Below are 12,367 nucleotides of genomic sequence, written 5' to 3'. Positions count from 1 at the left end.
ATCAAGTACAAGCTCCAAGCCATTAAATGCTGCTCATATGTTAACCCTTTCATTCCTGGGATGATTCTTGTGAACCTCCTCTGGACTCTCTCCAATTCCAGTATGTCCATTCTTAGATAAGGGGCCCAAAATTGCTCATAAAACTCCCAAGTGCAGTCTGACCAAGGCCATATAAAGCCTCAGCATTACATTCTTGCTTTTGTATTCTAGTCCTCTTGAATGAATGCTAACATTACATTTGCATTCCTTACCACCAACTCAGCCTGCAAATTAACCTTTAGTGATTCCTACACTGTTTATCCAGCAGTTTGAGTTGAGGTCCGTAGTTATATTAGTAACTAGGGCAGCAGGAGTATTTAAATTTGGTTCAGTGTATAATATTTAGGATAGAGTCCTCCATTGGTCGAAGTCAACCATGGATATTGCATCCTAGCTGTCTGTGTCGTATGCAAGCCAGGGCTCTGCGATATGGAGAGCAAGCTATCGCCCATGTGGCAGCTGATGAATCCAAAGGAACAGCAGAGACTGACTCAGTTTAGTACCATCAGGTTCACATTGAACTCGATGTAGGACTGCCTGAGGGACTCCAGCTCCGTATGTTTCCTCAGGGGTTTCCTCCTCCTGAAGCCTTCCCCATGAGTGGGTATAGGTGCAAGGTGGTGAATCTGTGGAATTCTTTGCCATGTGGAGCTGTGGAGGCCAAGTCTTTATGTATATTTAAGGCAGAGGTTGATAGATTCTTGATTGATCAGGGAAGAAGGCAAACGGTTGGGACTGAAAGGAAAATTGGATCAGCCATGATGAAATGGTGGAGCAGATTCCATGAACCAAACGGCCTAATTCTGGTCCTATATCTTATGGTCTAAGGCAGCAGAGCTTTGAGATCAGTGTTTTCCTTCTCCATATTTCAGATACATTTTTTAAAAGGCTGCTAACAGTACTTAACCAACACACATCAAAGTTGCTGGTGAACACAGCAGGCCAAGCAGCATCTCTAGGAAGAGGTACAGTCGACGTTTCGGGCCGAGACCCTTCGTCAGGATTAACTGAAGGAAGAGTGAGTAAGAGATTTGAAAGTTGGAGGGGGAGGGGGAGATCCAAAATGATAGGAGAAGACAGGAGGGGGAGGGATGGAGCCAAGAGCTGGACCGGTGATTGGCAAAAGGGGATACGAGAGGATCATGGGACAGGAGGTCCGGGAAGAAAGACAAGGTGGGGGGGGGGGACCCAGAGGATGGGCAAGAGGTATATTCAGAGGGACAGAGGGAGAAAAAGGAGAGTGAGAGAAAGAATGTGTGCATAAAAATAAGTAACAGATGGGGTACGAGGGGGAGGTGGGGCCTAGCGGAAGTTAGAGAAGTCGATGTTCATGCCATCAGGTTGGAGGCTACCCAGACGGAATATAAGGTGTTGTTCCTCCAACCTGAGTGTGGCTTCATCTTTGCAGTAGAGGAGGCCGTGGATAGACATATCAGAATGGGAATGGGATGTGGAATTAAAATGTGTGGCCACTGGGAGATCCTGCTTTCTCTGGCGGACAGAGCGTAGATGTTCAGCAAAGCGGTCTCCCAGTCTGCGTCGGGTCTCGCCAATATATAAAAGGCCACATCAGGAGCACCGGACGCAGTATATCACCCCAGTCCACTCACAGGTGAAGTGTTGCCTCACCTGGAAGGACTGTTTGGGGCCCTGAATGGTGGTAAGGGAGGAAGTGTAAGGGCATGTGTAGCACTTGTTCCGCTTACACGGATAAGTGCCAGGAGGGAGATCAGTGGGGAGGGATGGGGGGGGACGAATGGACAAGAGAGTTGTGTAGGAAGCGATCCCTGCGGAATGCAGAGAGAGGCTGGGAGGGAAAGATGTGCTTAGTGGTGGGATCCCGTTGGAGGTGGCGGAAGTTACAGAGAATAATATGTTGGACCCGGAGGCTGGTGGGGTGGTAGGTGAGGACCAGGGGAACCCTATTCCTAGTGGGGTGGCGGGAGGATGGAGTGAGAGCAGATGTACGTGAAATGGGGGAGATGCGTTTAAGAGCAGAGTTGATAGTGGAGGAAGGGAAGCCCCTTTCTTTAAAAAATGAAGACATCTCCCTCGTCCTAGAATGAAAAGCCTCATCCTGAGAGCAGATGCGGCGGAGACGGAGGAATTGCGAGAAGGGGATGGCGTTTTTGCAAGAGACAGGGTGAGAAGAGGAATAGTCCAGATAGCTGTGAGAGTCAGTAGGCTTATAGTAGACATCAGTGGATAAGCTGTCTCCAGAGACAGAGACAGAAAGATCTAGAAAGGGGAGGGAAGTGTCGGAAATGGACCAGGTAAACTTGAGGGCAGGGTGAAAGTTGGAGGCAAAGTTAATAAAGTCAACGAGTTCTGCATGCGTGCAGGAAGCAGCGCCAATGCAGTCGTCGATGTAGCGAAGGAAAAGTGGGGGACAGATACCAGAATAGGCACGGAACATAGATTGTTCCACAAACCCGACAAAAAGGCAGGCATAGCTAGGACCCATACGGGTGCCCATAGCTACACCTTTAGTTTGGAGGAAGTAGGAGGAGCCAAAGGAGAAATTATTAAGAGTAAGGACTAATTCCGCTAGACGGAGCAGAGTGGTGGTAGAGGGGAACTGATTAGGTATGGAATCCAAAAAGAAGCGTAGAGCTTTGAGACCTTCCTGATGGGGGATGGAAGTATATAAGGACTGGACATCCATGGTGAAAATAAAGCGGTGAGGGCCAGGGAACTTAAAATCATCGAAAAGTTTAAGAGCGTGAGAAGTGTCACGAACATAGGTCGGAAGGGATTGAACAAGGGGTGATAAAACAGTGTCGAGGTATGCAGAAATGAGTTCGGTGGGGCAGGAGCAAGCTGAGACAATAGGTCGGCCAGGACAGGCAGGTTTGTGGATCTTGGGTAGGAGGTAGAAACAGGAAGTGCGGGGTGTGGGAACTATAAGGTTGGTAGCAGTGGATGGGAGATCCCCTGAGCAGATAAAGTCGGTGATGGTGTGGGAGACAATGGCCTGGTGCTCCTTAGTGGGGTCACGATCGAGGGGTAAATAAGAGGAAGTATCCGCGAGTTGTCGCTGTGCCTCGGCAAGGTAGAGGTCAGTACGCCAGACTACAACAGCACCCCCCTTATCGGCGGGTTTAATAATAAGGTTAGGATTAGTGCAGAGTACAAGTACAGTACTTAACAGTAGTTGATTGTGAAACTGCCATCTTGCTGTCCTAAAACCTCAAGAAAAAAGAGTAGACACTGGAAATCTGAAATAAAAACAGAAGATGCTGCTGAAAAAAATTAGCAGATCAGGCAGCATCTGTGGAAAATGCCAACTGTTCCTCTCTTCACTCTCCTGGTATATGGATTGGAAAAAATTTAGAAGGATGTGAGACAAAGGCAGGCAAAGCAGATCAAGTTGGAATGTATTAGATGGGCAGAAGGGCATGTTTTGTGCTGTAGCACTTCATAAATGGGACTGGCTTGCATGGACATCTTACTCAGTGTGGACCAGCTGGGCTGAAAGGCTTGTTTTTACCTGCTATAACTCTATAAAATCCCTTCTCAAAAATATCTCCTCCAACATCTCACCATTCCCTTATGCTTAAGGACTTAAGGATCAAGGATCGACTATATTCGCTGTATACATTTACACGGATTGGGAATTTGCTGTGGTATGTTGATCAGGGTGTAACATATAACAAAAAAATAATTCTATATTTATAAAGAATAAAGAATTACTTAATATGAAGTTACAGGTTAGAGTACAGATATAGAATAAAATACATAAATGCCAGCATTATGAAAAGTGGTTTAGACCATAAGATGTAGGTGCAGAATTAGGCCATCCGGCCTGCCGAGCCTGCTCTGCCTTCTATTGTGGCTGATTGTCCCTTTCTATCCCATTTGTGGCTGATTGTCCCTTTCTATCCCATTTTTCTGCCTTCTCCCCCCTAATCAGGAACCGATCAACCTCCACTTTAAATATACCCAATGACTTGGCCTCCAGAACCATCTGTGGCAATGAATTCTCAGATTCACATCCCCACCATGCCCCCCCGCTAATGAAATTCCTCCTCATCTCCGTTCATTTGATATGTTTCAACGAGATCCCCCTTCATTCATCTGAATTCCAGCGAGTACAGATCTAGAGGGATCAAGCGCACCTGATAAGTTAACCCTTTCATTCCCGGGGTCATTCTCATGAACCTTGTCTGAACTATCTCCAGTGCCAGCATATCCTTTCTTTCTTTGATAAGTGGTCCAAAACTGTTCACAATACTCACAATAAGTGTGTTATGACCAATGCCTCATAAATCCTCATTGTTACATCCTTGGTCTTATATTCCAGTCCTCTGACAATGAATGCTAACATTGTATTTGCCTTCCTTACCACCAACTTAATCTGCAAATTAGCCTTTAGGGAATCCTGCACCTCTGATTTCTGAATTTGCTCCCTGTTTAGAAAATAGTGTACACTTTATTTCTTGTACCAAAGTGTATGACCATACAATACCCTGCAGTATCTTCCATCTGCCACTTCTTTGCCCATTCTCTCAATCTGTCCAAGTCCTTCTGCAGACTCCCTGCTTCCTCATCACTGCCTTGGCCACAAAGCAGTGACAGAGGGGACTGTGGGGCTAACTAGAATGGTTGATCAGGTTAACTGTTTCAGAGAAATCAACCCAAGTTTGTCCAACCTGTTCTTGTCGTTCATGCTCTCTATTTCAGGCAGCATCCTGGTGAGGCTCTTCAGTACCGCCTCCAATGCCTGGACATCCTTCCTGTAATAGAATGTCTGGAATTAGGGTCCAGCTGACACTACGGCCTCCGAATAAACAAAAAAAGCACAAGTGTGTGTGAAGTTCAGCCCAGAGTCACAGTCAAAGAAAATTTATTATCAAAGCCCGTAAATGTTACCATATACTACCTTGAGATTCATTTTCTTGCAGGCATTTGCAGAAAATTAAGAAATACGATAGAGTTTATGAAAACGGTACAGGCGTCTCAGTTCCCACACCACCAGGTTCAGGAGCAGTTATTACCCTACAACCATCAGGTTTCTGACCCGGAGGGGATAACTTCCCTCAACTTCACTTACCCCAACAATGAATGTTTCCACAGCCTGTAGACTCACTTTCTCATGTTCTTGGTATTTATATTTTTTTTATTTGCTCAGTTTGTTGTCTTTTGCATGTTGGTTGTTTATCCGTCTTGTTGCGTGCAGTCTTAATTGATTCTACTGTGTTTCTTTATTCTTACTGTGAATGCCCGCAAGAAAATGAATCTCATGGTTGTATATTGTGACATATATATACTTCGGTAATAAATTTACTTTGAACTTGAAACAAGACTGACAACCATGTGCAAAGGTAGACAAATGCAAGAAAAAAATAATACTGAGAGACTGGGTTGTAGAATCCTTAAATATGATAGAATTGGGAAGATTCTTGTATGATCACTATACCCACATGGAAACTTACAAGCATGCGTATACATTAACTCATACCCTCAGACTCAGGTACAGACAACTGTGGAGGCCAAGTCATTGGATATGTGTAAAGCGGTGGTTGATAGGTTCTTGATTAGTCAGGATGTCAAAAGTTATGGGGAGAAGGCAGGAGAATGGGGTTGAGAGAGGTAATAAATCAGCCATGATAGAATGGTGGAGCAGACTTGATGGGCTGAATGGCCTAATACTGCTCCAATGTATTATAGTCTTACAGACTCACACACGCAAACTTCATACTCAATAGATACATGCAAAATCTGTCTGAGTGTGTCTGTCTGTCTCTCTGTCACAAACACACACAGAGAAAATGTCATCTGTCTCCAGCACTTTTCTTATTATGTTTTAGAAAGTGACTGATGATAAATTGTCTGAAATGAAATTTCCTATATAAAAAAAATGAATGCAGTGGAAAACAAATACTCAATAAACTGATGGAATCCATCATTTGCAGCTTTCAGATGGGCCAATAAGTGTGTGACAGCTCCCCTGTGAAAGCGATGCTCACAACAGCCCAAGTCAAACATTCAGGTGCTTCTGGCGGAAGATGCATCATTTAAACAGCTCAGACTCACAGATGCCTGCCTGTATGGACATAAGGGAAGGAGTCTGTGTCCCATGTTCAGAGTATTTGCATCTTGGAATCATTCACATAATGTGCAACACCAAATACAAACAGACTACAATTCCCAATTAAACAGGCAGCTTAGCTGCTTGTAATTTATATCCTGAAACTTTAAAAAATGGGTGTGAAGTTGAAGATGTTTTAAATAATTTAATGAGGTATCATGAAGTAAATGTTTCATTTTCCTCTTTTAAAATTTCATATAAAATAAGTATCATTTTCAGTCCAATTCCCCCTTGATTTTCTGATCTCTCCTCTCTCAAGGCTTGTAAAATGTAGAAGAATACAGCACAGTGCAGACCATTTGGCCCACAATGTGTGACCTTTTAACCTCCTCCAAGAACAATCTAACCCTTCAGTCCCACATAGTCCTCCATTTTTCTATCATCCATGTGTCTGTCTAAGAGTCTTTTAAATGTCCCTAGTGTATCCACCGCAACCACCACCCCCAGCAGCGTGTTCCACACACCCACCATTCTCTGTAAAGAAAAACCTACTTCTGTCATCAACCCTATACTTACTTCCAATCACCTTAAAATTATGCCCCCTCATATCAGCCATTTATGCCCTCGTTCTGGTTCAGGCCACTAGAATCAGAATCCGGTTTATTATAGATATATGTCATGAAATTTGTTGTCTTGTGGTAGCAGTGTAATATATTTAAAACATTAAGTTACAGTAAAAAATATGAAAAAAGATACAGATTAGCTTTATTTGTCACATGCACATTGAAACATACTGTGACATTTTGAACCATTGAAATCTGTCAAATCAAATCAGAGCGGTTCGTGCTGATGCCACGCTTCCGGCATCACATGTCCATTAACCCTAACCCGTACATCTCTGCAATATGGAAGGAAACCAGACCACCTGGATGAAACACACACAGTCATGGGGAGAATATACAACCTCCTTATAGATAGCAGCGGGAATTGTACCCTGACTGGTGATCACTGGCGCAGTAATAGCAATACGCTAACTGCAAGGCTACTGAACTCCTAAGTATCAGGCCAATAGTCACTGCCTATCAGTACTACTTACAACCTTGAGATTCGCCTCCTAACAGGCAGCCACAAAAACAAAGAAACCCAACAGACCCCATTGAAAAAGGACTGTCAAGCAACAAATGCGCAGAAGAAACAAATGGTGCAAAGTTCACAAAAATGAGTCCATAGCCACAAAGTTAGTGGATGAGCCCAGTCCATCACAGGTAAAGTCCTTCCCACCAGTGAGCACATCCACACGGAGCACTGTTGCAGGAAAGCAGCATCCATCATCAAGATCCCCCACCACCCAGGCCATGCTCTCTTCTTGCTGCTTCCATTGGGAAGGAGGTACAGCAGCCTCAGGACTCACATCACCAGGTTCCGGAGCAGTTATTACCTCTCAGCTATCCTGAATCAGCATGAATAACTACATTCATCTCAAGAGTGAACTGATTCCACAACCTATGGACACACTTTCAAGTATTCTACAACTCATGTTCTCAGCATTATTTATTTATTTATTATTATGGGGGGGGGGGGGAGGGAGGTTTGGTACTTGCACAGATTGTCTTCTTTTGCACATGAATTGTCCATCTTTGTGTGCGGTTTTTCATTGATTCTATTGTATTTCTTTGTTCTAGCGTGAATACCTGCAGGAAAATGAATCTCAGGGTAGTATTTGGTGACATATAAGTACTTTGTACTTTGAACTTAGTAGGGAATCAGGCCAATAGTCACTGCCTATCATTGAGAACCTTGGTTATACCCAGATCCTGTTGTGTAGCCGAGGTTCTGGACAACGGTCAGTGACTATGATAGTGCAATATCCTGTATGAACCTCACTATGTGTTGTATCACAGCCATGCTGGACTCTCTCCTCACCAGGCACATAAACACCTTCACAGCTGTGTGTACACTCCTTGCATCCTCCCCTTCAAATGGATTGTTAGAGCAGATATGCGGGCATTCCCATGTGTGTAAATAGTTCCATGTATGTTCAAGCTCAAGTTGAAATTCATTCTTATTCAGCCTTACACATGTATACAGCTAAACAAAACAATGTTCCTCAGACACCAAGGTGCACAACACAGTACATATATCACGTACAGCACATCAAATAATACTCAGTTGAAGATGTACAAGTTGACATAAATTGCACATATAACATACCTGTATAGTTAAAGGTACAACAGCATAATGCTACTGGCGCTGTCCTAAATGATGTGTACTGGGTGGTAGCCGGGTGTTCAGATGTCCCACAGCCTATGGGAAGAAGCTGTTACCCAGCCTGACAGTCCATGTTCTTCTACTAAGGTACCTTCTGCCTGAGGTAGGTCAAAGAGATTGTGGGATGGATTGGAGTGGTCCTTGACAATGCTGAGAGCTCTACGAACACAGCACTTCTGGTATATGTCTTGGATGGGGGGGAGAGAAAGATCCCAGTGATTCTCTCAGTAGATCTCACAATCTGTTGCCAGGACATGTGGTCAGATGCCTTGCAATTCCCACACCAGACGGTATTACAGTTGGTCAGGACACTCGATGGTGCGTCATTAGCATAGGGAAGGAGGGAAGAGCCTCATTTGCCTCAATCTCCTCAAGAAGTGGAGACACTGCTGTGTTTACGTGACTAAAGAGGTGTGCACAAAAGTTCCCAGACATGCGCACACAAGAATGGTAGTCTGGAACGTGCTGCTGGAGGAGGTGGTAGAGACAGATACAATTACAGTGTTTAAAAGGTCTTGTACCATAACACCACAAGAGTCAGGAGTAGCATTAGGTCATTTGACCCATTGAGTCTGCTCTCCATTCTACCATGGCTGATTTATTATCCCGCTCAACCCCATTTTCCTGCTTTTTCCCCATAACCCTTGAAGCTCTGACTAATCATGAATCTATTAACCACCACTTTAAGAATGCTCAATGACTTAGCTTCCACAGTTGTCTGTGGCAATGAATTCCACAGATTCCCCACCCCATGGCTAAAGAAATTCCCTTTCATCTCTGTTCTAAATAGACATCCCTCTATTCTGAGGCTGTGTCCTCCGGTCCTAGACTCCCTCACCATAGGAAGCATCCTCTCCACATCCACTCTATCCAGGCCTTTCAATATGTAGTAGGTTTCAATGAGGTCTATTCTTCTAAACTCCAGCAAGTGCAGGTCCAAAGCAATCTTCATACGCTCTTCATACATTAACCCTTTCATTTCCAGGATCATTCTCATTAAGCTCCTCTGGGCCCTCTCCAATGCCAGCACATTCTTTCATTGATAGATGTACCTGCCTTCTGACAGGTACATGGATAGGGAACACTTTGGAAGATTCTGAGTTAATGTAGGGAGATGAATTTAACGTAGAGGCATGTACAAAGTGGGCTGAAGTGTTGCTTCTCTGCGGTATGTTTCTATGACCCTAACAATAGAGCAGGTTTGGGGTCAAAGTAAATTTATTATCAGTGTATGTATATGTCACCATATACAACTCCTAAGATTCATCTTCCAGCAGGTATTTACAGGTAAGTAAAGAAATACAATAGAATTTATGAAAAACTATAGATAAACAAAGACTGACAATCAGTTTGCAAAAGAAGACAAATTGTGGAAATAATTTTTAAAAGAAAGTAAATAAATAATTCTGAGAACATGAGTTGTAGAATCTTTGAAAGGGAGTCATTAGGTTGTGGAATCAGTTTAGTGCCAAGGGGAGAATAGTTATTCATGCTAGTTCAGGAGCCTGATGGCTGAAGGGTAATAACTGTTATTGAACCTGCTGGCTCCAGAGCCTGTACTGAGCCGGGAACCAGAGAATCTGAAAAGACAGGGTGTCGGGATCCAAGGCGAGAGCCGATTTTGCTCGTTCTCCACTATGGTCACTCCTCTCTCCAGGGCACTGAGACTATGGAAACTGCCCCGGCTGCTGTGCTCTGTGCTCACTAATATGAACTGGTAAGCGAGGCTGCTCCAGGGTTTGGATCTGGGGACTCAGTTTGGTTCGGGATGTTGTTGTTTACTTCAATTGCTTGCATAATTTGTTCTTTTTTCTTTCTCTTGTGCATTGGGTGTTGGTCTTTTATTTATAGTTTTTCTTTAATTGGATTCTTTTGGATTTCTTGCTTTGTGGTTACCTGTGGACAAACAAATCTCAAGGCTGTATAATGTATACATTCGTTGATAATAAATGTACTTTGAATCTTTGATGTGTGTCCTGAGGCTGCTGTGCCTTCTGCCCAATGGCAGCAGTGATAAGAGACAGTGGCTTGGATGGTAGGGCTCCTTGATAATGGATGCTGCTTTCCAGCAGCAGAACGCCATGTTAATGTGCTCAATGGAGGAGAGGGCTTTGACTGTGATGGACTGGGCTGCATCCACCATTTTCTGCAGGCATTTCCATTCCTAAGCTTTGGTGTTTCCATACCAGGCCATGATGCAAGCAGTCAGGATACTCTCCTTTGTGAATCTATAGAAGTTTCTCAAAGTTTTTGGTGACCTGTTGAATATATTGACACTTCTAAGAAAGTAGAGGCACTGTCAGGCCTTCTTTCCCAATGTATTGAATTTCCCAGCTACCTGGAGACAAAAGAGACCAAGCCCTAAATCATGATATAGGGCTTCAACTCGAAAGAGATACAGATTGCTCCCCCACCCCCAACAGATGCTGTTTGACCTGCTGAATTCTTCCAGCACTTGGACAAACAGTCCTTCCAGGTGAGGCAACACTTCACTTGTGAGTCTGTTGGGGTCATCTATTGCATCCGGTACTCCTGGTGCGGCCTCCTCTACATCGGTGAGACCTGACGCAGATTGGGGGACCGTTTCGTCGAGCACCTCTGCTCTGTCTGCCACAACTGACAGGATCTCCCAGTAGTCACCCACTTCAACTCTGCTTCACATTCCCATTCAGATATGTCCATACATGGCCTCCTCTACTGCCATGATGAGGCTAAACTCAGGTTGGGGGAGCAACACCTCATATACCATCTGGGTAGTCTCCAGCCCCTTGGTATGAACATTGAATTCTCCAACTTCCAGTTGTGAGTGTTGCAGGGGTTCCCAACTTGGTATCTACGAGTCTCTTGCTTAATGGTCTTGGTCCATGGGATCAAAAAGGCTGGGTACCCCTGAGTTAATGGAAGGATTGGTAATATTGGGACACTTGGACCACTGACCAGCCCTTGTGTTTGTCTCCATTGTTTACAGTACCAGGAACAGCAGAGGAAGCGGGAGGCAGAGGAGCGCAGGCGATTTCCCCTGGAGCAGAGACTGAAGCAACACATTATCGGTCAGGAGACAGCCATTGCAACTGTGGCAGCAGGTACCTACTGAACAATCAACTTGTGGTTTTGCAGTATGATCTACCATTTACAGCTCTTCATTCCTGATGTGGGGTCTTGGCCCGAAATGTCGCCTGTTTATTCCTCTCCTTAGATGCTGCTGACTTGCTGAGTTCCTCCAGAATTCTGTGTGTGTTGCCGGGATTTCCAGCATCTGCAGAATCTCGTGTGTTAATGATTTACATCTCATGTTATTTTTTATTTGCACAGTTCGTCTTCTTTTCCACGTTTGTTGTTTGTCAGTATTTGCTAAAGTTTAGTTTTTCATAAATTCTATTCATTTTCTTTTTTTTTCCTGGAAATTTCTGAAAGAAAATGAATCTCCAGGTTGTATATGGTAACATTGACGAACTTTGATGATAATTCTACTTTGAATTTTGAACACTGTAGACTTTATTATAGAATCATTGCACTGCAGGGTATAAAATGGGTCTTTTCAGCTCACCTCATCTTTGTCAACCAGGATGCCTTTCCGAGCTAATCCCATTTTTATAAACCTCATTCTCTTCCTACTCTTTCTTAACCAAGTATCCGTACAAATAACTTTAGAATATTGTAACCGTATCTGGCTCCAGCACCTCCTCTTCCAGGATCAGAACCAGGTTCGATATCACTAACATACAGTACTGTGCAAAAGTCTTAGGCACATATCTATAGCTAGAGTGCCTAAGACATTTGCACGGTACTCTATTTAGCAACGTGAAGCTGAGAACGAGTTTGTAAGCCTGGTGGAAGCAAAGAATGCTGGGAATGGTGAGGGTGCAGTGGCACGGGAGGAGTGTGGGGCAGGTGGCAGAAAAGGTGAGCTGGGGCATGGGGGTGGCACGGTGCAGATACACCCTGCCCTGAGACACCGAGCAACATCATTGGATTCCATACAATTGGTTTATTGATCATTACAGAATATCTCTCTGGTGCTTCCCACTC

At 44.2% G+C, this 12,367-nt stretch overlaps 1 protein-coding gene across 1 annotated transcript in view; it reads left to right on the top strand.

Moving 5' to 3' along the window:
* Positions 1 to 12,367, top strand: part of clpb (ClpB family mitochondrial disaggregase) — a 191,334-nt gene that overhangs the window by 100,326 nt on the left and 78,641 nt on the right. The window contains exon 7 of the mRNA XM_072262522.1: positions 11,307 to 11,421. Within this exon, the coding sequence (XP_072118623.1) occupies positions 11,307 to 11,421 (115 nt within the window). The remainder of the gene's footprint in view (positions 1 to 11,306; positions 11,422 to 12,367) is intronic.

The sequence above is a fragment of the Mobula birostris genome, chromosome 7 (genome assembly GCF_030028105.1).
Source record: "Mobula birostris isolate sMobBir1 chromosome 7, sMobBir1.hap1, whole genome shotgun sequence".
NCBI classification, from domain to species: Eukaryota; Metazoa; Chordata; class Chondrichthyes; order Myliobatiformes; family Myliobatidae; genus Mobula; species Mobula birostris.
The sequence above is the reverse complement of the archived record's forward strand: the minus strand, read 5'-3'. Positions and strand labels throughout refer to the sequence as shown.